Source organism: Balaenoptera ricei, chromosome 6, assembly GCF_028023285.1.
Source record: "Balaenoptera ricei isolate mBalRic1 chromosome 6, mBalRic1.hap2, whole genome shotgun sequence".
Lineage (NCBI taxonomy): Eukaryota > Metazoa > Chordata > Mammalia > Artiodactyla > Balaenopteridae > Balaenoptera > Balaenoptera ricei.
In genome coordinates this window covers 99,784,181-99,810,481 of record NC_082644.1, presented here as the reverse complement: position 1 = coordinate 99,810,481, position 26,301 = coordinate 99,784,181, and the positions used below count along the sequence as shown (strand labels likewise).

Genomic DNA, 26,301 nt, shown 5'->3' with positions numbered 1-26,301 from the left:
AGGAGAGGGGAACAGATGGATCTAAGTTCATGAGGCCAAAAGAGCAATCTGAGCAAGAAAGAAATAAAAAATTAAAAGTGGATCTTTTGCCAAAAAGGCAAATAATTTCTCTCAGTTCAAAGGGGCTCTGGGAACAAGGGCCCAGCTCTAACCCCAGAGGTCTCAGTTCCAGTGCATCTATAGATAGCAGACCAAATCTCAAATAAAAATAAACCCATTAGGGCAAGTTACGTACACCACATGAATTCATAAGGGACATCTGCCCTCAAGATAAAAGTTCAAGAAAAAGTGGAAAAATCAGCTAGAGGGAAAACTGCAAAGAAGATTCTTTGCAGCAGCCATACTCCAGGTTCTAATTCCTAAGCAGAATTTGCAAGAGGTAAAAGATCAAGGCTTTATCAAAAGCTGCATCTTTGGAATTCCGTCCTCCCCTCGAAGAGATATTTAAACTAAGAATGGTCTAGAAGTCTGGAAACTTGAAGTGAGAAGTGGCTAGCTCTCCTTTTACATTCTTTTCCATTATGATTTATCACAGGATATTGAATACAGTTCCTTGTGCTATACAGTAGGACCTTGTCGTTCATCTATTTTATACATAATAGTTTTGTATCTGCTAATCTTCAACTCCTAATTTGTCCCTCCGCTGCCCCCTTTCCTCTTTGGAAACCGTAAGTTTGTCTTCCACGTCTGTGAGTCTGTTTCTGTTTTGTAAATTAGTTCATTTGTATCATTTTTTTAGATATCATATGGTATTTGTCTTTCTCTGTCTCACTGACTTCATTTAGTAGGATGATCTCTAGGTCCATCCATCTTGCTGCAAATGGGATTATTTCATTCTTTTTTATGGCTGAAGCTCTCTTTCTAAATTTAACACCACCATTAAGACATGAGAGCTGTTCACTTGCTTAGTGTCTCCCTGGTTGCAACTTGAGCACAGACTATCCAGTGGCTGTGAGCAGGAGATCTGGATACTGGGCTGGGCTTAGCTGCATCCATTCATTTGCTTTGGCAAGTGGGTACCTCCTGCGTCTCAGGCACTGGGCTGGGCACTGTGACACGTGGGGAGAACCAGGCATGGAGCTGCCCTCTGGAAATTTACGGGAGTGGGAAAACAAGGCGTTTTTCGATCACAAATACATGTGAAGTTGCACCTGTAATAAGTGCTTGGGAAGAAAGGCACTGGGTCCTTTGACACCTTCTAACAGGGGAATGTGAGCTAGTCAGGGAGGTCAGGGGAGGCTTCTGTGAGGAAGTGACAGTTGGGCTGCCATCTGAAAGCTGAGGAGTTAACTAAGCCATGGTGGGGACAGAAGACTGTTCCAGGCTGGTGTGAAAGGCCTTGGGGTAGGGGCGAGAGAAGCAAGGGGACAAGACATGGCAGACAGCTTCGGTAGCTGGTGAAGGGTACCAGGACTGCCACCCCTAAGTATGCCCCTTTGGCATAGGACTATTTTGAGCTGAATGCAACTGTGAAGAAGTAGATGCAAGAAAAGCTCTCTGCCTTCCCCTTATTTGTCTAGAAGCATGACATAGATTCATAAAGGTGTTCCCCCTTCCTCTCTCTACCAGAAAGGACAGAAGGTAATCACCAGAGACAACTCCAGACCCTCATCAGCCCAGAGATGGCCCCAGGAGTCTACCTAACAATCCTCACTAAAACTAGCCTTATCTATCATTAGTCTCCCCATATATTTGCCTTCCCACAATCTGCCAACCCTAGAAGCTCAAAGTCCTTTTCCTTTGTCTTGTCACTTCTCTACAAAATTATTGTTCTTTGCTAAGATGCTACAGAAATTCAAGTTCTAACCACCCCTTTGAGGTACTCATAACTGAGTACTCCCGTGTGTATGCACGTGGAATGCATGCATTAAAAAACTTGTTTGTTTTGCTCTTGTTACTCTGTCTTTTCTCAGTCTAATTTGCAAGGCCCCAGCCAAGGAACCTAAGTTGGGTAGAGGAAAAAGGCCTGTTTTTCCCCTTCCCAACGTTGGGATGGAATAAAGTGGTCATGATGGAAAAGATGTCCGGAGAGGTGGATTGGCCAGACCATACAGGATTTGGGTCTTAATTTCAGGTGCCATTGAAAGGATAAATGCACGAAGGGTAGGAGTGGGGAATGACATACCATTTGCTTTGCCAGTCTCAGTTTTCTGTCCTGATAATGGCCTGCTTTCTGGCTAACGCCCAACAGAGCTAGGCGTCTGGTCAGGGAATGGAATCCCAGCAGTGGCCATGCTGCTCTGGGCTTCCTAGAGGCTGTGGTCCAAGGACTTTGGGATTTCAATTCAATAGCCCCATAAACCCAGTGAATTTGAAGCCAGGCCTGAAGTAATGTATTTACTGTTGAATGTCTGATCTTTTTTTCTTAACTTAATCTTTCTGATCCAGCCCTGGAGATAACACAAACAAAAAATACGTGATGCCAGTAACACCGGATGGCAAATTTACTCTCCGTTTGATCAAGTTTATACTCTAATACATAATAATAAATGTCTGTATTATTTCCAAACACACTGCATCTTCCTAACAGTTCAGTAAACATTGGCTAGATTACAGAAGTAAGCCTGATGCCTTTAGGCACTATCCTGTTAATAAGGATATTCCTGCTCTCAGATGGTGTCAGTTAGAGTTGAGGCTGAAAGTGCCGACATGGAGCAAACTGCACTGCAGAGGTAGAAAGAGTGTGGGGTTCAGCATCAAACAAAAGTCTTTTGGATCCTGGTTCTGCACCAGCTTGCTGGAGGACGAGCCAGTGGACCTCTCTGAGCCTTGGTTTCCTTATCTGAAAATGGGATATGGCCCTTAGAGTGCTGTTGTATCAAAGGAGATCCTGTATCTCACATGCAGAGGGGGTGCCCCGCACACAGGGACTGCCACGGTGGTAGGAAGGGTGGTAGCACGAGGAGTGACCTGGAGAAGACAGCCACAGCTCCCTGTGGGCCAGTGGCTCACCGGGCTGCCCAGTAAGTGGCTTGTACATTACATCCCAAAGGAAAGGGAACCATGAAAGGAAAATATTTCACACAGAGGACTTCCCAGCTTAACCTCTGCCTAAACCCTTTCATTCTCATCTTGAAATCATGCAAGCAGCTGCAGATGATTTCAGGCAGGCCTGCAGAAGCCAGCCATGTTCTCTCTCTGGGGAGGCCAGTGGGAATGATAACAGCAGCTGCCCGGGGTTTCATGTGGAGAGAGGCAGCAGCCGTTCACATCCAAAAGCGGCCAAGTGCAAGTGTGGCTGCCTCAGCCTGCCTTGCCCTGGCCCATAACCTTGAAAGGCACTGGTAGATTTTTCTACTCCCGATTTATCTTTCAATCAGATCCAGAAAATGACAGTGAGAGACGATTCACTCCAGCAAATATTCGAGATACAGTGAGACGGGGAGGAGACTCCATTTCTGCACAAAGAGCCTTGTCCCTTGGGGTGCTTAGGGAGTGGGGCGTCGGGTGCAGGACTGTGAACTTGCCGATGAGACTCCCAGGGGCAACCCTGCAACCTGCGTGCCTGGTTTTTAAGATCTCTGCTTTAGCAAGGCGTGATCCCTAATTTGATAGGAAAGCCTGGAAAGCCACCTGGTCACATTAAGGACCTCAGCTGCAGGACAGAGGCTTGTAGGCTTTCAAAAGCTTCAACTCCTTTAAGATGTTCTTCATAACCTCTACTTCTATTTCTTCTATTCTAGATTTCGGGAAAAGGTCTGATAGAGCATCACTTCGACGTCAGGAGGCTTCATGACCTGGTTTCCGGACACAGTCTCCAGGCACTGGCCTCCCCAGAAGCTACCCTTGGCTCACTCAGCAGAGGCCTTCAGCCTCATGGAAAATCCTCAGACCAGAATCTTCAAGTCACCTGTGAGAATCCACTCCTTTTCTAGGCTGAGGAGGGCCTGGGCCAAACTCACATATTCTGGTTGAGTGTCCAGTATAAGAACATTGCAGGAATCCTTAGTTATTCAGAAGGATTTCTAAAAAAGCTCCTTGAGACAAATCCTAAAAACCATACCTCTTTTGCAAGAGTGCCCGGTGGCCTTCAAGGGGCCAGGGAGCGATGTGGGCTGTCTACATATCAGGGGCTAGGGAACATGGTCTTCTGCCTGTCTTTGGCACAAGGAGCTTCATATGTGGGACACAGGAAAAGAGTGAAAATTAAGGCCACCCATTTCCGATGGCCTTTCTCAGGCCGCCACCACCGCCCATGTAAACAGAGGTCTTGAGGGGAAACACCCTATTATCTGAACCAAAACCTCAATCCATTTCTTATTTAATGATTCTGCAGAATCTTATGATAAGCTGCCTCAGTTTCCTCCTTGTGACTGAGAAGAGACAGATCCAGACAAACACAGGAGCAAGTGGACAATTATCGGCTTCCTTCCGGATGGGCAGTGGGCTGCCGCACGGCCTTGTCCACCACCGTCTCATCTTTCCAAAATAGCAGCAAGGCAACCTCTGCCTCCCTCTGGGCCCAATGATACCCAGCCCGCTCTTTCAAACTTCAGCTTGCGTCAAGGTCAAATGTCTAACCCTTCGAAAGTCAGATTTATAAAAGGCCTGAGGTTGTTGGCTGAAGGAAACTCAGTTCTTAGTACCTTTCTTGATAAAATGCTTAAGATTAAAAAAAAAAAAAAAAAAGCGTGCTTTGTGTGTTATTTGGATGATTCTCAGCTACCATCCCCTCCCCCTCCACTCTTTTCCTCCAGCTGTCTGCTTTCAGAGCTAAATTATATGCCTCAGAGGCTACAGTCCTAGAAAAAAAGAGAGAAGGGAGAGGGGAAGGTGAAAGGTGTTTACAACTGGTTTTGCTCCTTCCCACAAGAAATGGAATTCAATTAAAAGCCCTCTCCATCACAAAAGTGCAAAATTACTACGCTTATCACTTGCCAAGTCAGAGCGGTTTCAGGGCAAACCTGATTTAGATGGGTAGCTCTAAGTGACAGGCCTATTTTACCATTTTTCATTTTTCAGATTTTGTTTTCTCGGGACTCCTGAACTGATTCATGCAAAGCAAATGAGATTTCATAATAGACCCTGGGACAATTCCACCCCCTGGGGCAAACCTATTCATTAAATGTGGGGTGAGGTAATGCTGCCCATCTGCTAGGGAAAGCTGGGTGCCCTCTAAGCCACTAAAGGAAAAAGTGCTTCAAGCCCATCCTGGGGAAATGGAGGGGCTGAAGGCTTGTACCTTCTTAGGTTTCCTTCCTCAAGATAGTTGCTCGGGACTCTCAGAAAAACATCTCATTCATAGCTGCCTGGAAACTTGAGCCATTTTTCTCTGAAAGTCATTTCACTAGTTCAGGGGAAGTGGCTTTCCCTTATCCTGAAAACCAGATGTCAGGAGAAGGAAGAAATCCCAGAACAAAGCATATGGCAGAAAAAGCAGGAGGCTGATGGGAGCCGAAGGCTGTGAGGCAATTCCAGATCTAAAATGGTTTCTATTACTATATAAATGGATTCTGCAGGAAAAAACAAAACCATTTTATTTCTAAAACACTCTTTTTCTTCTTATACATTAGTGGAGAAATCTCAAGAATGAGTAAAATTTTCTTCACCATGGGGACAAAATTTGTTATTAGTTTTTGGTAGTGGTGATAAGGGGGTTGATTTTTAAATGCTGTCCCTGTCTTGCAATAGGAAACATTCTCTTTTCTTTCTTCCTTCCTCCCTCCCTCCCTTCCTTCCTTCCTCTCTTTTTTCTCTTTCTTCCTTTCCTTCTTCTTCTTTTTTTTTTTTTAAAGAAGGTCTAATTCTTAAATGTCAAAAATTGGTTATGAAAGCAATAGCTCACTGAAAAACCTAACTGAAAAGTCTCCATTCTATGTCCAGAGCTGGGGTGGGGAGAATTGTTGGCACCTTTTCCATAGTGTATTTATATAGGAATTTATATTTGGCTGAAGTCTTGGAAAGCACAGAGGTGTGCAGCAGGTGAGGGGAATTGCTGGAAAGAGCTGGTGACTGTAGAGGGTCTAAGGTCACACTACTCTTGTTTTTTTTAATGAAAGTATAGTTGATTTACGATGTGTTAATTTCTGCTGTACAGCAAAGTGATTCAGATATACATATATATATACATTTTTCAAAATATTCTTTTTTTCTTTCTTAACTGAAGGTCTGGTTCTGCATCTGGACAGAAATTCAGCTTCCAATCTGAATTGTGATCTTCATTTCATCCCTGACAGTTTGCAAAAGTGCTTGGCTTGTGTGCCAGGAACTTGAGCTCTAGAACCATCTCTGCCGCTCACCTTCAGCAAGTCACTGACCTGCTCAGTTTTAAAAGGCAGTGCCTGCACGTAATAGGTACTCAATTAATTTTCTTTTTATAACAGCTTCATTGAGATAATTCACATACCATAAAATTCACTCTTTTAAAGTCTACAATTCAGGGGGCTTTAGTATATTCACAGACTTATGCAACCATCACTACTACTCATTTTTTGATGAATGAATGAATCAGAAGTTTAAAGGTAACATGGCTTTAAGTGCCAGGCTGTATTCTGAGCACATTTTGTAAAATAATTTACCTAATCTCCCCAACCAATCTATGAAACTCGTCCTATTATGACCCCCACTTTATAGTAAAGTCAACTGAGATCTGTGCCCAGGCAGTCCAGCTGCAGAGCCAGCATTCTTAACCAGTTTGAAAATTCTGTGATTCTATTAAAAGAGCCTGACATAGTGAAGTTCTTCATTTATTACATCATTAATGTTATAAATAAAAATAACAGCCTTTCTTTTCATGCCCATGACAAATTTGCTGTCCTGAACCAAAAAATGTCTCTTTCCCAGGAAGTAGCAGGAAGATGGCTAGACTGTAGACCCCTTGATACAGGGATGCATCTGACTCGTTTTGAGGTCCCTAGCACCGGGCACTTAGCGGAATCTCAGTAAATGACTGACAGATAGGTAAAGAACTGTGCCTGCCATCCATTATACATGGACCACCTAGAAATCTCCATTTAGACTAGCCTGAAGGAAGAGCCAGGTGCCTATGGCAGGCTTAATAACTAGATCCAAATCACATCAGCCATCGCCAGCTGGTGCCAGAGTCCCTTGGACCTGAAATTTGCATTAATGCTGCAGGGATTTTTTGTTTTGTTTTTGTGGGGTTTTTGGAGCAGTAAGGATGAATCGGTCTGGATAAACCAAGGAGAAAACACATCACCCTTCATACACAGAAGAAGCAGCATGAAACCGCCCAGCCCTCTCCATTCTAATTGAAAATCAGATTTGAGCATGTGATTTCAGACTCACAGGCTCACTGATTTGTGGGGCTTGTTTGAATAATGTTGTACATTTAAGCTGGCTGGGGGGAGGGGAAGACTCAGAGATGTGCTAGTTCAGTGCCATGCCCAGCCCATGGTGGTCCTACTCCAGGAGCTCAATTCTCCTTCCTTCTAAGACTCTAACCTCCATCACTTTGCCATTGCTATGGCCAAATGTTGTGATTCAGCCTTAGGAAAAAAGCAAAAGTCCTGATGCCAGTAAACAGCACAAAATGGGGAGGGGGCAATGGAGGGGAGGAATTTCAGTAATACATTTCCATGTTTACAAAAAGGTTTTCTTCCCCTTCTCCCACTTGCTTTGCGAAGCTCCCCAAGAACAAAAGGCTATTCTTGTGGGTGACGGCTGGCCATATGTGATCTGCTTTCAGAGCTCAGGGTCCGTATGAAATCCCAGGGTTAAAAGGAAACTCAGCCGGAAGCCTGGGTGGCTGACGGGAGAGCTGACCCCTTTCTGTTTCTAAGGCAAGCCACCAACCCAAACACAGCAGCTGGAGTTAAAAGCAGCCCTCTCCGCAGGATTCTCCCCAATGACGGAACTCACAGCTAGCAAGATTGTGCAAAGAAAGACAGTCAGCGTCCTCTAGGTCTGCAGTATTTAGTAACTAGGTTTCCATCTGCATCATCTATTCAGGATGACCCACTCAGACAATGTCCCCCATTTACATGGTTTTCAGTGAGGTCTCCAGGAAAATTTTCTGAGGCTTCCTGACATTCCCTTGCCCCTAGGCATAAGTTCCAGGGAAAAGGGGAGCTGCTACCTTACAATGATGCTTGGCACAAGAAGAAAAAAGCCAGCAGCCAGAACACAGAAGATTCACTATTTCTGTTCTCGGAATTGTTACTTTCTGATTTCTCTTCTTTCCCATTGATTTTCACCAATCCAGATCCCCACACATATGGTAGCGAAAAGTGTAATAGTCAGAAGTGAGGGTAACAATCAGCAGAAATCTTGGCCAGAAGTAGCTAAAGGATGTGGCCAGGCAAGATGTAAAACTGGTTACCCAAAAGGATTGAAAGGGAAGACCCAAACAGATATTTGTACATCAATGTTCATAGCAGCACTATTCAGAGTAGCCAAAAGGCAGAAAAATCCCAAGTGTCCATCAATGGGTGAATGGTGAAACAAAATGTGGTATACACACACACGAATATTATTCAGCCATGAAAAGTTATGAAATTCCAACACATGCTACAATATGGCAAATTTGAAAACATTATGCTATATGGAAGACGCCAGGCAAAAAAGAACAAATATTGTTTGATTCTGTTTTGGGATGATGAAAAAGGTTTGGAAATAGATAGTGGCGATGGCTGTATAACATTGTGAGTGTACCTAATACTACTGAGTTTTGCACTTACAAGTGGTTTAAAATGATAAAATTTTATATTTATATATTTTGCCACAATTTAAAAAAAAAATCAGACAGTAAGACTCTCAGAAGCTGAGATTCTGTCTTAGCCATCTTTGTATCTCCAGCACCTAGTACACTCCAGCTCAGAGGGGGCAACTTCACAGACGTCTGCCAAACTGACCACTTATGCAGTAGAATGGTTGTTAAGTTAATGCCATATCAGTTTACAACGCACACCCCACCAGGCATCCGATGCCTCAGAATCCAAACCAAATCTGAGTTATCATTCCAAGAATTCACAAAATGATCTCATCTGCAGAAGTAAAAATTCATCCAGCTTTATTTCTCCAAAAGGTTTATGTCCATGTAGATTTTATATAGAGTCAGATAGATTTTATTTCTTGTGCTACAGGAGCTGAACACTGGCATTATAACCTAGGTCATTAACAACAACATTAAAATGGCCCCAGACACACATCTATTTGGCACAAGAAGATAGAGACATCTCTCGATAAGACTTCAAAGTCATTACTACTTTATAGAAAATGTACAGATTCGGAAGGGGTCTTTGGAGTAATTTTCTCCACAACTCTCAACTAAAGCATAAGGATTAAATTTATTCAACACATTTAGTGAGCACCTAATCTATGCTAGGTGCCCACCATTCCGGGTTGTGGTGTTCAGTGGATTTCTCAGATTCTAAATCTGTGAAAATCTATCTGAACAGCTTGTTCATTTCTATATCATTCCTAACCAGAAGACATATTACTTTAATAAAAAGTTCTGCTCACCAATTCCAATGTGTGTGTGTTTGGTGGGAGTAGGGAGGTCCCTCCACACACCACCCCCAGCCCCCCCGGGCCACACACACCAACAAGCAGTTCTCGGACACCAGCTGGAAATCCTGCAATTCAACTCAGTTCTGACACTATCTACCAGGAGACAGCATCAGATTCCACAGGTTAAAGACTCAGTCCTACAAGACTGCCCTTGCCCCATTTCAGATGCCAATTGCAAGCCCAGGTTGTTATCTGTGTTTTTGACCAATCAGCTACAGATCGGAGGTTCCCATGACCCCTGCCTTGGGCTCCATTAACTTGCCAAAGCAGCTCACAGAACTCAGGAAACCTGTTTACTCAGTAGGTTACTGGTTTATTATAAAAGGATATAACTCAGGAACAGGCAGATGGAAGGGAGGCAGAGGGCAAGGTATGGGGAAAAAGCATGGCGCTTCCATGCGGTCTCCGAGTGAGCTACTCCCCCTAAATCTCCACATGTTCACCAACCCAGAAACTCTGTGAACCCTGTCTTTTTGGTTTTTTATGGAGGCTTCATTACATACAAGTGTTGTCTTGATTTGTCTGACCCTCGATTCTCCTTAAAGAACTATTCCTTCTGTCACTACCTCCTTCTGCCCTATGGTCCAGGGGAGCTGATACCCCTTCAGTTCCAAGAGTGAGCATGTGACCCAAGCCCGGCCAATCAGAACACTGCACCTTCCCCACCATGCTCTCTCTCTCTCTCTGGAGCCATGATGGGTAAGAGAACCAATCACAGCCAATGAGACTCCATTCTGAGACTTTGGTTGGAACTGAAAGGAACTGAGAAAATGGGATAAAAGCCTAGAGCTGCTGTCATCTTGATACCGTAAGGAAAAGAGCCTACCAAGAAGAGAGCCAACGCAGAGGAAAGCACAGCTGAATGGGGATGGAGGGACATTGATGATGTCATCTGAACCCCTGGATTCCACCATGCCTGAAACCCATCCTTGTACTTTTCAGTGATCTGAGCTTTTAATCCCCTTCAGTTTAAGCTATGCAGTCCTTTGCTTCTAGCAGCATTTCACTTCCCTTAAAAATCGCACAGAACTCAATTTACATTAAAAAAAACCTAAACTGCAAAAACATCAACTTTTTTCATTTTTAGTGTATTACTTTTACTAATTACAGTGCTGATTATAAATTTCTTCAGTTATTTTTAATATATTGTGCAATACCTTATGCCATTCTAATCCGCTCATTATAATAGGAAGAAACAACTAATCAGATAGTGCAATTTTCCTATTTATAACTCTTTGAGGAAAGAATCAGCAAATAAGACCTTGCTTCTAACATCTCACTCAATCCTAAGCCTGGAAAGTGTCAGACACTGCTGTGTTATTCGTCACAAAATGGTTTGGCTCCATCTTCAGAAGTAAGAGTAAACTCAATACCAAAACATGCAAATAGAAATTCGAAACAAAATATACTGAGATAGTTGAACTGTTCTGTACCTTGCCTGCAACTGTATGCATCTGTCCAAATTCACAGAATTATATAGCAAAAAGAGTTTTACTGTGCGTAAATAAAAAGTAATAAATAAAAAAAAAATAAATAAATCTTAAATGATATATATCAATATATCTCAACAACACAAAACTGTCTGGGATCAGAAAAGCAACAAAGATCACACACATTACTTTATAAATCAGCACACACAAATTTGAAAGAGTTCTGAAAATGAAGTCACCTCTCGAGTTAAGAGTATGTTTCTTAACAGTCTGTATTGATCACAGACAATACCTGATCTTTGTGAACTTGAAAAAGTTCAAGTGTGTAATCCACACTTCTTTTCTCTACTTCACTCTCGCTAGAGGTAATATAGACTATCTCCCTCCACTCTTTGACTTGGGCTAGGAGAAGCACACAAATACGAAAACTGCCCCCCAAGCCCTGCTGGGGACAGGATGCCGGGCCAGAAGTGGGTCAGGAGTTCCTATAATAGTTTTCAAACCCTAAGAAGGATATTCTTTAGCTCGACCCTCATGTCGACCTACCTTGCCAACAGGTTCAAGGTCAGTGGCAAACAATTTGATCAGATTTGAAATCAGGGCCTGTATAGCTTTCATGTATTTGCAGTTCATGGGCTGTATGCCTAGCTTTCTGACAATGCATCCACAATCATTACTAACTAGTTTAGAAATAATTATAGCATTAAATCACCAGGTAAAAAGCCCAGAGAACATTCCCATTTAAGCTGTGCCTCCCTGAGAAGAAAAGTGCTATATAAATGGAAGGTCCTAAGGTATTATGGTAATTACTAGGGAAAGAGAAATAATTTACAGCAAAATTGGAACTTGACACCGAAGAGCATTTTTGCAGACTTAGAGCTGTTCTGCTTTGGCTTTTTTACAGAAAAGTCACCCAGAGAAACACACCTTTAGCTATTTAGAACTTTCCAGTGTCTAAAACAACAGGGATGTGCTTTTTCTTTCTGGACAACTACAGTGCCTTGAGTTCACAAAGGTAAAATTTCCTAAAGAATAACAGGAAAAGTCCATTCATGAGTTTGAGGCACTAAAGGTGCACTAAAGTTCCCTGGGCGGCACCCGGCAGTACTCCAGAGTAAAAGGAAGCAACCCAGGAGACCTACCGTAAAGAGAGAGAAGAACATCCACGTGGCAATCATGACCTTGACTCTCCCTCAGTCACAACCTGATCTTGGGAAGCAGCTGCTCCTAAAGCTTCGCCCGGGTTTCCCTGTCCTCGGTCAGATGTCCGACGTAAGGACACAGCCCTCTGCCAGGTCACCACGTTTCAGGTGAAGCGGGACGGAGCTGGCATCTTGTGCACACACGTACCTGGTGGACACTGCCCCAGACGAAGCACACACACTGCAATGTGAACCCGCCCGACTTCTCCGATTCAAAGGTACAGTTTGGAACCATGTTAGAGCCTTCAAGGGCAAATGAAACAGGAGTCGAGTGTATTTATTTGTACACAGTTACTAATTATCGGATTACATTTTATCAGATCAATTATGATTCGACAAATGCTAGCTGTGAGTTGAATTCAAAGGTAATGGGATAACGGAGCCCTGGGGAGGCAGTGGGCAGTTCCTGTTTTGTTTTTTAAAGTTCTGATGACTTATTTTATAATAAACACCAGAAAGTGACCTTCAAGACGCTTTCCCTCCTGCAAAACCACTGGCTCTCCACAGTAAGGAGAGTCACTGGACACTGTGTTTACAGTAAAGACAAGTAACTCTATTGGTTCAGACAAAGGCACCTTTACAAAGAGAGGAAGAAAACCTGTTTAGCAAAGAGGCAGGTGCAAAAAGGGACAAGCCCTTCATGAAAAGTGATACGAAATGAAGTCAAGACACAGACGCTCCTGTTAATGGAAAAGGATTATAATTCTAGCCTCCTAAGGCACAGAGTCAAAATCCTACTTTTACCGAGAACTGTTACTGGGTTGGCCAAAAAGTTCGTTCGGTTTTAAATAAAAATACAAGACACATTTTTCATTTTCAACAAGAATTTTATTGAACAATGTATTCACTAACTGAACAAACTTTTTGGCCAACCCAATATTAAGGAGAATTAAAACAAACAAAACAAACAAAAAAACTGTTGTTCTGTTTTTAAGAGATTTGGGGGAAAGACACAGGAAGCTATGTTCTTGGCCTCAGTTAGGATGGCTGGCTCCCTCCTTCTAAGGCCGAGGGGCAGCGCCATGACCTCACCCACTGGCCACTGGAGTCAACCAGTATATCTCTCCAAGTCATGACTTACTGGATCCATGCTGTATTCTTCAATACTGTAGAGGTCTTTTCTCAAGTGGTTTTTACATGCGTTATATCATCTCTGGAGATCATTTTCATTCTACTTTTAAAAATTCTATCAGACAAATCTAGTCTTGACTTCAGCCCCAATTTCAGCATGTGAAATTAAAAGAGGCAGTTCTTTGGAACAGATACACCTGCTCTTCTGCAATCTCATTTTCCCTTCTCCCCCGCTTTTCCCATCAGCCTAACCAATGCCCTCTCTCTGCCACTGCTCACAACACTCTGACCACAATGGCCCCTCCAACCCCAGTCTGTTCCTGCCCCATGGCCTTTGCTCCTGCTGTTCCCTCTCCCCTGAATGTTTTTTCTCTAGCTCAGCTCTGCCCAATAGAATGCTTCTGCGGTGATGGAAATGTGCTATATCCGCACTGTCCAACATGGTAGCCACCAGCCATACGCTGGCTACTGACTACTTGAAATGTGGCCGGTGTGATTGAGAAACTGATTTTCTAATGTCATTTCATTAATTTAAATGCCAATTTAAATAGCTACAGGTGGCCAGTGGCCACCACATGAGACAGTGCCGCTACAGCTCTCCATTTGAGCAGCTTCTTTTCCGGATTCAGACCTCAGCCCAAAGGCTGAGGGGCCCTCCCCTGATCCCCACATCTAAGTAGCCTCCTCACCCCACACTCCCTTTTCTTCTCTTCTCAGCACTTACCACCACCTGAAATGACTCTGCCTGTGTTTGCTTTGTATTGTTTGCGTCCCTCCTTTAGAATGTAAGGTCGCTGAGGACAGAAACCTTGCCTCTCTAATTCACTGCTGCCTCTCCAGAACTACCCAGAACAGTGCCTGGCACAGAGCAGACACTCTAAATATTTGCTGAGTCCATCAATGAATGAATCAATGCACCTGGCCCAAGTGCTTCCTTGCTGGAATGGAAAAAAAAAAGGAAATCCACCCAACCTGGCGAGTGAACTGTGAATTGCTTTGTCAGAACTTTGACCCATGGAACCACATTCCACAGCTCATCCAGAGCATGCAGCTGTGCATTCAGATGGTAAGGAGGTAAAGAAGCCTCCAACCAGGATCACAAGGCTGGAGACTTGGAGGCCATGGTCTTGGGATCCCCCAAGAACAGACATGAAGCTCCTCTCATGGAGGGGAAGAGTCACTTCTGAAGAAATGGCTGCAAGCCTGAGGACCCACACAATTAGTGCCAGGCCCCATGGGAATGAGCTGTGTCAGGTACTGGACACAGGGCAGTGATCAAGACAGACAGGATACCCCACCCCGTGGGTGCTCACCTCCTCTGGAAGAGATGGACACATCAGCACTACTAAGATGATGCATTACTTCTGAGACTCTGTGAGGGGGATTGTACCTGTGCTATGAAAGCACAAAAGGGGACACTTCACTCAGCATAGGGTAGTCAGGGAAAGCTTCCCGGAGGAAGAGCTGATTAACCTACATCTTGAAGGGGGATAGAGTTAGGGTTGCCATAGTGGTATGCGTTGGGGGTTAGAAGTGCCAAGTTGCCAGGGAATGGCTATTCCTGGCGGGAAGGATAGCAAGAGCAAAGATACTTAGGCATGAAATGGCAAACTATTCACAGAGAACTGCCAGTACTTTGGTTTCACTGGTGTGTAAAGGGTGAGGTCTGGAGTGGCAAGAAATAAGCCTAGAGAAATGGGTGCAGGGTGAAATCATAGCTCATACAGGCCTTGAATGCCAAGGATTGGGGATTATATTCTTAGGGCAATGGGCAAGAGGCTTTAAGAAGAAGGATGACATGACTATTTGCTCTTTAATGATCTTCATGATCCTAGAGATGTATTGGTGGTGAAGGAATTGGAAAGGAGCGTAACACTTGAGACAATTATACTATGTAGAACAGGGATGGAAAATACTGCCAGTGTGTCCAGAAGCCTGATGGTGTCAAGTGGGCTAGAAGTGATATGGCTGCCAAGACAGGCTGATGCAGTCACATCCTTTGGACTGATTTTACAATCTAATGCATGTGTGCACACACATACACACACCTGTGGGGTCATGAGCCCAATGCCCATGATCCAACAGTGATAATCCACCACAGCAAGAAATGCCATCTTGGAAGGTCAGGAAATGGTGGCCAAGTCACTCTCTGTAGCTTTTCAAGGGACTATCTCTAAGTGGGACTGGTCAAGCATGCTTGCTTCAGATGCAAATCCATCTATTTAGATAAATAAATCCATTTAGGTTTAAGGATTTATCTTATTTAGAGCCGACTGGTATGCTAGGTGCTCTTCCAAACATGATCTCCTTCAATAATCACAATAATAAACCATCTCTTAACAAGATTAAAGATCCTTTATACTGCCCACACAGCTGTAGTTTTCCTTTTCAATATTTTAAATTACTTTTAATTTTCATTAGATAAAAATGCACAGAGCATGCGCATGGTTTTTAAAATCAAATGGCAATAGAAGGGTTAAAGTGTCAAAACTATTGTCCCACTTCCTCCCATTCCTTAGCCTCACACCACTTTCAACTCTTTATAGTTATTTCTTACGTTACCTGCCAAACTTTTTTTTTTTAAAAAGCCAAACTTTTAAATAAGATGTTTATGTCATGTTGCTTTTTATTTTTCAGTTTTAAACATTATCCATTGACTCCCCCTGTGCTTGTTCTCCCGATATTTTTATGTACTTCACAAATCTTGTTTTTATATTTATTTGTTTATTTTTGGCTGCATCGGGTCTTAGTTGTGGCACGCGGGATCTTTTCGTTGCAGCGCGCAGGCTCTTTGTCACGGTGCACGGGCTCCAGAGTGCGTGGGCTCAGTAGTTGCGGCGCTTGGGCTTAGTTGCCCTGCAGCGTGTGGGATCTTAGTTCCCTGACCAGGGATCGAACCTGAGTCCTCTGCATTGGAAAATGGACTCTTAACCACTGGACCACCAGGGAAGTCCCTGTACTTCACAAATTTTGGTTAATTCTTCAGTCTTCACATTATTAGGATCATGTAAATTTTGTATACTGCTGACCTAAGAAGTACATTATAATTATATTTTCTTGTCTAATTTTATGGGTTTTTTCTCTAGAGTTAAGAAGTACCTCATTTTTCCCAATTCTTAGTTTTCTATGTTTATTACTAACTCTTCCCACAATTTTAGAAGGTCTGTAAAACCTCCCGATAGCATTTTCTAAATAGTTGAATTGATCAGAAAATTTATCAGCTCCGCTGTGTCCCACAGCCGTTTGTCCTCCTGCCCCTGTCTTGCCTGGTTGATCACTAGACTTCACTTTGTGGGATCCCTTGTTTTCTGCATGCTGTCCACTTTTTTTATTTGCTCTCTCATTTTGCTGGAGCATATCCTCCAGTATCTTTCTTTTTCCTTTCCTCACATCTGCTTTAATTTTAATTACTATTTTATGAAGGTTATACAGGCACATAATTTAAAGTGCCTAAGAGTTCTATGGATTTTGTAGAACACAATCCCTTAACTCCATCCCCTCACTCCCCGCCCTTCCAATTCTTCCTCCCAAGAAGAAAGTACTTTAATCTCTTTTAGATAATTTTTAGTAACAATTTTATATTGTTTCTTTGCGATTTCTCAGTTGTTGGCACTATTTTTTGACTTCCCAATATGGAAAATGAGGATTTCATGATTTTTTCTATCTATGTCCTCACCACACAATTGCCCCTATCCTCACAATTATACTAAAACTTTTAAAGATCAGTATTATTATGATTACATAACACTACTTCCAGGTGAGCCATGAGCCATGTGGTAAACTATGATGATTTTTCCGAATATCTTCCTGTTTTCTCCAGTACTTTGCCCCCTTTACTCAGTATTTTATATATTTCTCACTAATTCAAGCCCTAAATTTTAACCATATCTTTAAATCTCTTCTCATGACACTGAAATGCATCAAATATCCTATTAATTCCACCTTGGGAAAGAAATCACTTCCTGAGCCTTCTGACACACTTTGGGAGCAGAGCTGGGATTTCCCACTGTCAGCACCTGGAAACTTCCTTTGCCTCTTCCATGCTGGATCTCCTATTTCCTGTATCATTTGTAGTTTTCTCTCCTGGTTTACTCTCTCATTTCAGTGAACAACCTCCCTCCAGTTGCTTCCTGAAAAACTTGTATGTCTGAAAATGTCATTGTTCTACCCTCATACTTGATTAAGAGTTTGGCTGGATAGAAAGTTCTAGCTTTAAAATCATTTTCCTCCAGACTCCTGAGGGCATTGCTCGACTGCCTTCTAACTGCCAGTGTTGCTGTTGAGATGCCAAGACCCATTTTGATTCCTGATCTTTGCCTGTGGTAAACTTTTTTTTTTTTTTTTAACCCCTGGAAGCTTATAGGATCTTCTCTTTGCCACCAATGAATTTTTTTAAAAATAACATCTTTATTGGGATACAATTTGCATACCATACAATTCAGCCATTTACAGAGTTGTACAATAACCATCATAATCAATTTCAGAATATTCTCATCACCCCCAAAACAAATGCATACTCATTAGCAGTCACTTTCCATTCCTCCCTTCTCTCTTCCTCCTCTCCCCTCCAGACCTAGACAACCAGTATGCCACCAATGAAATTTTAAAATAAAACTGGAAGACAGAAAGCAGACACATAAGTAGTGAAAAAAACAAACAAAAGACACAAAACTCTTAGGACCTGAAAAAACAGGATCCTAAGCTGTCACTGGGGAAGGCTGAGAGCCAATTGATTCATATGAAAGACTGCAAAGGACTCAGGAATGTTTAGACCATCTTGAAACAGATCAGTCCTCCTTACTTTAACCATACATCTCCTTCAACTTTGTGCCAAAAATTTTATTCCTATCATCTCCTTTCCTGTTGTCCTTGTGCTTGCGGATTTATGCCTCTAAGAAAACTCCCTTAAGTGAAAGAAGCCAGCCACCAAAGGACAAATACCTATGATTCCACTTACACGAGGGACTTGGAGTAGTCAAATCCACAGACAGAAAGAAGATGGTGGTTGCCAGGGGCTGGAGGAAGGGAGGAATGGGGAATCGGTATTTAATGGGTAGAGAGCTTCACTTTGAAGAGATGAAAAAGTTCTAGAGAAGGACGGTAGTGATGGTTGTATAACAATGAGAACGTACTTACTACTAAACTGTACACTTCAAAATGGTTAAAATGGTAAATTTGATGTTACACACATTTTACCACAATAAAGCAAAAACCCAATAAAACCTCCCTTTAAACCTCACTTTAATGAGGTTTTGTTTGGCTGGGAGCAAAAGAAGATGCATGTGTTCAATTCACTCTCTTTACACAGAAGTCTTCTGCAGATAAGATTTTTTTTTTTTCTTTAATTCCATTCTTTAGGCCAGATCAGTAGTTCTAAACCTTAGGATAACAGGACTTATTGTAAGGGCTACAGACACAAAACCATGTGTTTCTTCTATACATTGTACTTCATGGGTGATTCCAGGGGTGACTTTTATTTGCCACACCAAGCCTCACCCTTTAGAGCCTGACCCTCCCATATTATCTTGGGCTATATTAACAAAAGTGTAAAACTAAGAGCCAGAGAAGTGACCTTCTGGACTAGAACACAGGTTCCTTTCTTGACTCCACATATTAAGAAGGTTGAGGTTGGTGGTAAAGGGCTTTAACTATCAAATGAGATACAGGTGGAAGAATGGGGGCATGATGGGGAAGGCTGGGTTGGGTGGGGGTATGGTGTGAGTGTGAAAACATGTCTTCAAATCTCTAATATCTGAACGGCACAGGCTTGGTGAAACTCCCAACAATGATGAAGCACAGGAAGAGAAGCCAACGTGAGATTCCAGTTCGTATACGGGAGAATTTTCTGTCACCTGGGCACTGTCCAAATACAGGCTGGAGTGCCACTGGAAAATCAGGCTCTGGTTGTTGGCAGAAAGACCACTTGGGACGGGGATGCTGGGGCTGGACTAGCTGACCTTTAAGAGCCCTTTCAGTCCTGGGATTGTCTGTGAAAATGCTCATGTCCACAGAACATAAGCCCAAACAGTAAACAAAATGCTGTGTCCCACCAAGCCAGGTGGTAAGTGTGGTGTGCTCTATTTTCAGAACATAATCCCCTAAGAAAAACAGGTTCCTAAGAAAAGGAATACACGATTACAGGCGACATACAAGCCACAATTCTAGTCCACCCCTGCCTTTCCAAAATTTCTCTTTTTAATGATGTGAATTTCCAAACGCAGATGACAGTAATTCTCCACGAAATGCTCTGGTGCAAGTTGTAAATTTTTCCCCCTGGAAAAAAATATCATTGGCTTCATTACTTTTCATCAAGAGGAAAACCTTCAACTTGAGCTAGTTTGGTTGATGTTCCAAAATAGACATCTTCTAGAAGGCTTTGGAAAATTAAGCAAATAGAGTGTCAGAAGAATCACCTTCTGTTATTTATTAAAAGGTACATAGTCTTTCTGAAGCACTCCCAAAGCAATTTCTGCAATGTTACCAGGTTGAAGCAGTACTTCTTTCTACTTACTGCATTCATTTTATTTTTTATTTATTTTTAAATTTTTGTCCTTTTTTAAAATTGAAGTACAGTTGATTTACAATGTGGTGTTAGGGGAATTCCCTGGCGGTCCAGTGGTTAGGACCCCGCACTTTCACTACAATGTCGTGTTAGTTTCAGGTATACAGCACAGTGATTCAGTGATATATATAAATATAAAACTTTTCAGATTCTTTTCATTTACAGGTTATTATAAAATATTGAGTATAGTTCCTTGTGCTATACAGTAGGTTGCATTCACTTTATTTATTTTTTAAAATATTTATTTATTTATTTGGCTGTGCCGGGTCTTAGCTGCGACAGGCAGGATTTTTTTTTTTTTTTTTTTTAGGGATTGAACCCAAGCCCCCTGCGGTGGAAGCGTGGAATCTTAGCCACTGGACCACCAGGAAAGTCCCGCTTGCATTCACTTTAAATATGTACCTTTCATTCCATCTCTGGAATGATACAAAATACTTTTAACACAAACCACAGATTCTTGAACTTTCTGTTTATTGGTTTCCTGAGCTCAAAACACTTTAAATATTCAGCTTATCCAATTCTTTCTAAATTACCAGTGGGCACAGCTTTTATAGACGGAGGGATCAGAAAAACGACCAGGGATGATGGTGCTCTAAGTACACGCTCCCCATGTCTAATCATAACCACTATGTGTGGTAAGCAGACAGGCTGCACTGTGCTTCCCCCCATCTCTTACCCTAGCTGACATCACACCTCAAAGGTTTTGACTATCTAGAACTATCAATATTCTCGGCAACTTCTATTGAATCTTCTCCTAGTGGCATAAAACACAGGGTTGAAAACTGATGGAATATATGACTTTTTTCTTCCCTCCCAAGTATCTTTCTTTTAGAAAAACAGAAGACACTGAAGACCTTGCCTGCCAGTTTGCCAGTGACTACCATTGGTCTCCTTTCTGGGATGCAGCCTTCAAATTACCTTCAAATCCCTCCTGGGATACAGCAGGTTAACAGTAGCGATGAATTACATGCTTATATCCCCAGGGTTACCTAGCACAGTGCCTTGCACGTGGTAGCTGCCAGAATGTTAGGTTCACAAAACTGAATGATGAAGAGAGGGAGAAGAAAGATACTTTTTTGAGACAGGGAACCTCAACCTTCCAACCCAAGTCTCTCTCTCTCCCAGCTGGCAGCAAGTACAGAGAGACAAATGCACAGTGCAAGGCTGTGCATCCCCTGGAATGGAACTGGGCGGTGCTGCCCCTTTCACTGGCTGGATCACAATGATTGTATCGAAGTCTTTTCCATACGATTCTTTGTGGAAAAACCAAGGGAAACCGATGATTAACCTAATATCTCAGCTTGAAGATTAAAATAAGCTACATACGGGAATTCCTTGGCGGTCCAGTGGTTAAGACTCCGCGCTCCCACTGCAGTGCGGCACGGGTTCCATCCCTGGTCGGGGAACTAAGATCCCGCAAGTCAGGCGGCACAGCCAAAAAAAAAAAGCTACATGTTTTCACTCTCTGCTGTACAACAGAAAGGTATATTTGCTGCCTTTCAGATGAAAGGTTGACCACAGCCAAGAGATTCTGAGGGACTTCATCAAATTCTACAAATGGGAAATAATAGTTCTTGGCAGATTGATACAGAATAATCATTGAAGGCAACAAAGTACTGATCTGAAAAGAAAACATCTTTATTCAGCCAAGGCTGGACTGCCCAAGGCAATATTTCAAATTAACTACACAAATTTCCTAAAATTAGTTGTCATACGGGGTTGCTCTCATGGTTGAAGTACAACTAAATGTATTTTGGCCTGAGGGTCAAGAGGCCACCACTGCCATTTCCCACACCACGAGAAATATTCTTGGAGCAAAACCCCATGCGTATCCACAGGCTGGCTCTTATCTAGGTTACAAAGAGTAGTTGTTTAATTTGAAAAAACAAATGTGTCCTCAGCCCTTATTTTTTAAATTATTTGAGTCAACAGTAGTCTAAGAGTACAAATGAGATAGATATCTTTCTAATTAAAACAAAAACTGTCTAAATCCCCAAAGAGAGTTTTTATTAAAAATTACCCTCACTGCAAGAGAATGAAAATCAAATAAACTGATATATAATAAACACTAAGAATATCTGAAAAACTTTTTTTCATATACATTTGGAGATAAGAGCTCTTTTCCCAATGTGCTTTTAATGTCATTTCAGAATGACATGCTACCAAAACAAAACGAAGTTGAAAATTCAAAGATGCTAAATAAACCACAATCTTTTTTAAAATATAGGAATATATAACTTTAGAAAAATTCTCCATAGGAAAATACAGACTGATAGAAGAAATTCTCATGTATTTGCAAGCAGTGACCAAGTACCTACTAAGTGCCAGGCCTAAGCTACTGGCGCATTTATCACTATGTCTAAGGATTCAAAAGAAGGTTCTTGAGTGGCCCACATAATGAAATGCACATGCTCCCCCACCAGAAGTGCACCAACTGTCTAAATCAGGGTTTGATAAAAAACAGCCCATGCAGGAGCCAAATTTGGTTGCCACAGTTTCTTGTAAATACGGTTTTAGTGGAACACACCCACGCCCACTTATTTACATATTGTCTAAGGCAGTTTTCAAGTTCCAAAGGCAGAGCAGAGTAATTGCAACATGCACCATGCCGCCGGCAGAGCCTGAAATATTTACTGCCTGCTCTTTACCGAAATGTTTGCTGATGCCTGGTCTATATCAAGACATATCCTGGGGTTTATTTAACATTTGCCCAGATAGCTTTGGACTTTCAGGTACAGAGTTATGAAAGAGGCAGCGGATCTCAGGAACAAGAGCCCTGACCTATGAGTCAGAGAACAGGGATGAACACCCGGCCTCGCCGTGTACTGGCCACACAGCCTCGGCAGCTCACAGCTCCTCTCTGAACCTGGGTTTCCCATCTGTCAAAGGGAAGAACTAACACCTGCCTTATCAACCTGACAAGATGCAAAAGTGATTTTGCCACTGCAAAGCACAACCTCAAAGTGACTGGACGGTCACTATGATCATGAAAGCTCACGCTGAATTTGGGTTTAGAATGTGCCACGTTAGGACTTTCTATGTGTTATCTCACCTAGTCCTCACAACTACCCTATTAGATGGGTACCATTATGATCCCCCTTTTACAGATAAAGGAACCAAGGCTCAGAGAGGTTAAGGGATTTGCCCATTGTCACACAGCAAGTAAGTGGTAAGCTGAGACTCAAACCCAAGAGTCAGACTCCAGAGCTTATGCTGTTAACTACCAAGAGCACTGATTCCCCAAACTCTGACTCACTGAGAGCTCTCCACCAAGTCTATTCACTTCATTGCACAAAGGCCTACTAGTATCGTTTCTGAGACAAGTGCTGTGCTTGGGCCTGGCACTGGAGGGGTACAGTCTGTGTGACAGCCTCACTCACGTGCTAGATGTTAAAAATTGCCCATAAAATAAACATTAAAGTTTTACCTATATGGGTAGTAAAAGGAAGCCCCAAGCAAAGATACAGTAATCTTATCTCGATGGGTGCCAGGATCAATTTCAAATGAATAAACAACCCAGAACAATTGGCTTGCCTACACAACTCTGAGGCCGCTTTGGCCAACTCTGTCTTCTCTACACTTCTAAACATGAAGTGTGCATAATTTGGGACCCTGCATTTTTACTTAACACGGCACATCTAACAAAAATATGAGAGAAAACTTAACAGTAACAACATAAAATATATTCCATAGGTCTTTCTTTTAGATTCCTGGGTTTCAAAAACGGAGGTTCATTTGGCAACCTGTGAGATTTTATTACTGCCCTTTTCGCCCTTCTTAAAAGCAATTTGGAAATATGTTGTCAGATCCAGGCCAATTTACCCAGCATTTTCATTTCCAAGATTTTTTTAGACAAAAATAATCAGGGATGCTTACAAAAACATAAGTATAAGGCTGTTCACTGCAATATTATTTATAAAGGCAAACATCTGGAAACCACCTAACTGCCCAACATAAACCATTATCTAAATATATTTCAGTGGAATGTTTAGTAGCTATTATGACCATGTGTAGAAAACCGAGTAATCTACATGGAGGGACATTTCCTGTACTCTTCATAAACGTCAACATCAAGAAAAGGGCTGGGACTTCCCTGGTGGTGCAGCGGTTAAGCTGGGATAAAGTGAGAGAGTAGCACGGACATATATACACTACCAAATGTAAAATAGACAGCTAGTGGGAAGCAGCCGCATAGCACAGGGAGATCAGCTTGGTGCTTTGTGACCACCTAGGAGGGGTGGGATAGGGAGGGTGGGAGGGAGGCGCAAGAGGGAGGGGATATGGGGATATATGTGTATGTATAGCTGATTCACTTTGTTATAAAGCAGAAGCTAACACATCATTGTAAAGCAATTATACTCCAATAAAGATGTTAAAAAATTTAATTAATTAATTAAAAAAAAAAAAGAATCCTCCTGCCAATGCAGGGGACACAGGTTGAATCCCTGGTCTGGGAAGATCCCACGTGCCGCAAAGCAACTAAGTCTGTGTGCCACAACTACTGAGCCTGCGTGCCACAACTACTGAAGCCCACATGCCTAGAGCCTGTGCTCTGCAACAAGAGAAGCCACTGCAATGAGAAGCCCACGCACTGCAACGAAGAGTAGCCCCCGCTCACCACAACTAGAGAAAGCCTACGCACAGCAACAAAGACCCAAAGCAGCCAAAAAAAGAAAAGAAAAAAGAAAAAAAGAAAAAAAAGAAAAGGGCTGAAGAATTTTTCCAGAAGAAAAGAGACTAAGGAGACATGACATCTAAATGATCCTGAATTGGATCCTGGTTTGGGGGTTAAAAAAATATTTCTATAAAGAGTATTTTGGAGAAAACTGGCAATATATGAAAATGGAGTTTATATTAGATATTAGTACTGTATCAATATCAAATTTCCTGAATTTTCAAACTTTACTATGACTATAAAATAACATAAAAGGGCATGATGTCTGCAACTTATTTTTAAATGGTTCAGAAAAAAGCTATATTAAAAATAATATCTAAATATATGTAATACATGTACATTATATATGTACATTCACATATACATGAATATGAAGAGAGAGAGGGAAAGCAGCTATGAGAAATGTTAACAGTTGGCTAAAGCAACACAAAAATTCTTTGTACTATTCCTGCAACTCTTTTCTAAGTTGAAAATTATGTGAAAATGAAAAGCTTAAAAAATATCTGAAATTTGTTTACTGGGAAAATGCTTATGCTAAAATGAATAAAAACCTTAGGATACAAAACTAATGTTTTTTGATATTTAATATTTTTTGAGTTTATAGAAAAAACTATATATTCAGCACGCTGTCGCAAGAATGGGGACAGTTTAAAAAATATATATTAGAAAGAAATGAGCCTAAATATTACCAGTGGCCTGTGGTTTCTGTGTGGTGAGATTTTATTTGAACTTTATTTTCTTTTTGTTGTTTTTATACTTTGTGTATCTACAGTTTTTATAGTAGTATTTTCATAATCAGGAAAAATAAATATTATAGGTAAATTATACACTTATATGAATCACATACACATCTGATTCAGTCTTCAAACACTTTTATGTAGTACTAGCTCAATACTTCATGTCAGAGGAATTTGAAGATAAGGTGTCTAAGCCCTAAACAGATTAAATCCTGTTCACAGCAGCAATTTTACATTGGTAAATTTCACAACATATTTGAAATTACTTTCCACTCAAATCTCAGAAGAGCAGGGGCAGACTACAGGACTGGTGCATGAAAACACTGGCACTCCAAGCATCAGCTAGAATTTTCTCAAGATTGTCAAACTGACAGCAGAAATAACTGTCCCCGCATGAAAGAGCATATCCTTCTAATTCGTCTCTTATAATAACGTCTTTTACCTTAAAACCTTATTAGAATACGTGTGTATATAATTCTTTTCTAAACCATTGGAGTCAGTTGCAAAGATAAGGCTCGTTATTCCTAACACTTCAATGTACATTTCCTAAAAATAAGGACCTTTTTTTACCTAGTCACAGTATAGCCTCCAAATCATGCAATTAACGTTGACAGAATCCCACCATCTAAACTACAGACCCCATTCAAATTTCAACGGTTATCCCAATGATGTTCTTATCAAAAAATGGTTCAATCCAGGGTCCCATGTGGCATTTATTCTCATGTCTCTTTAGTCTCCTTCAATTTGGGGCACTTTCTTGGTCTTTCATAATCTTGATGCTTTAAAAAATTACAAACCAGTTATTTTGTTGAATGCTCTTCCATTTGGGGCTATCTGATATTTTCTCATGATTAGATCCAAGTTACGAGTTTTTGTAGGAATATCACAGAAGTGATGCTGTGTTTTTCTCTTGCTCATCTCATCAGATGGTGATCAATGTCAATTTGTCCAATTACTAATGGTGGTAGTTTTTAATTTGAGACTAGGGTGGTGTCTGCCAGGTTCCTCCACCGCAAATTTACTCTGTTCCCTCGGCAATTAATATGTATTTTGTGGAGAGATACATGAAGCTATATAAGCATCCTGACGGAACAATAGAACAGTTAAAAGTTTATGCCAAGTAGCAATCAATTCAGCCTTCAGAAAAAAAACT

General features: G+C 41.7%; 1 protein-coding gene across 13 annotated transcripts in view; it reads right to left on the bottom strand.

Moving 5' to 3' along the window:
- PALM2AKAP2 (PALM2 and AKAP2 fusion) overlaps positions 1-26,301 on the bottom strand; it is a 624,626-nt gene that overhangs the window by 61,851 nt on the left and 536,474 nt on the right. The window contains exon 1 of one of the 13 annotated variants that reach the window (XM_059925277.1): positions 12,044-12,102. The exons of the other annotated variants lie outside the window; for them this stretch is intronic. Coding sequence (XP_059781260.1) covers positions 12,044-12,079 — 36 coding nt within the window. The 5' untranslated portion in view covers positions 12,080-12,102. Of the gene's footprint in view, positions 1-12,043; positions 12,103-26,301 lie in introns of those variants that run through there. 13 annotated transcript variants of the gene reach the window in all.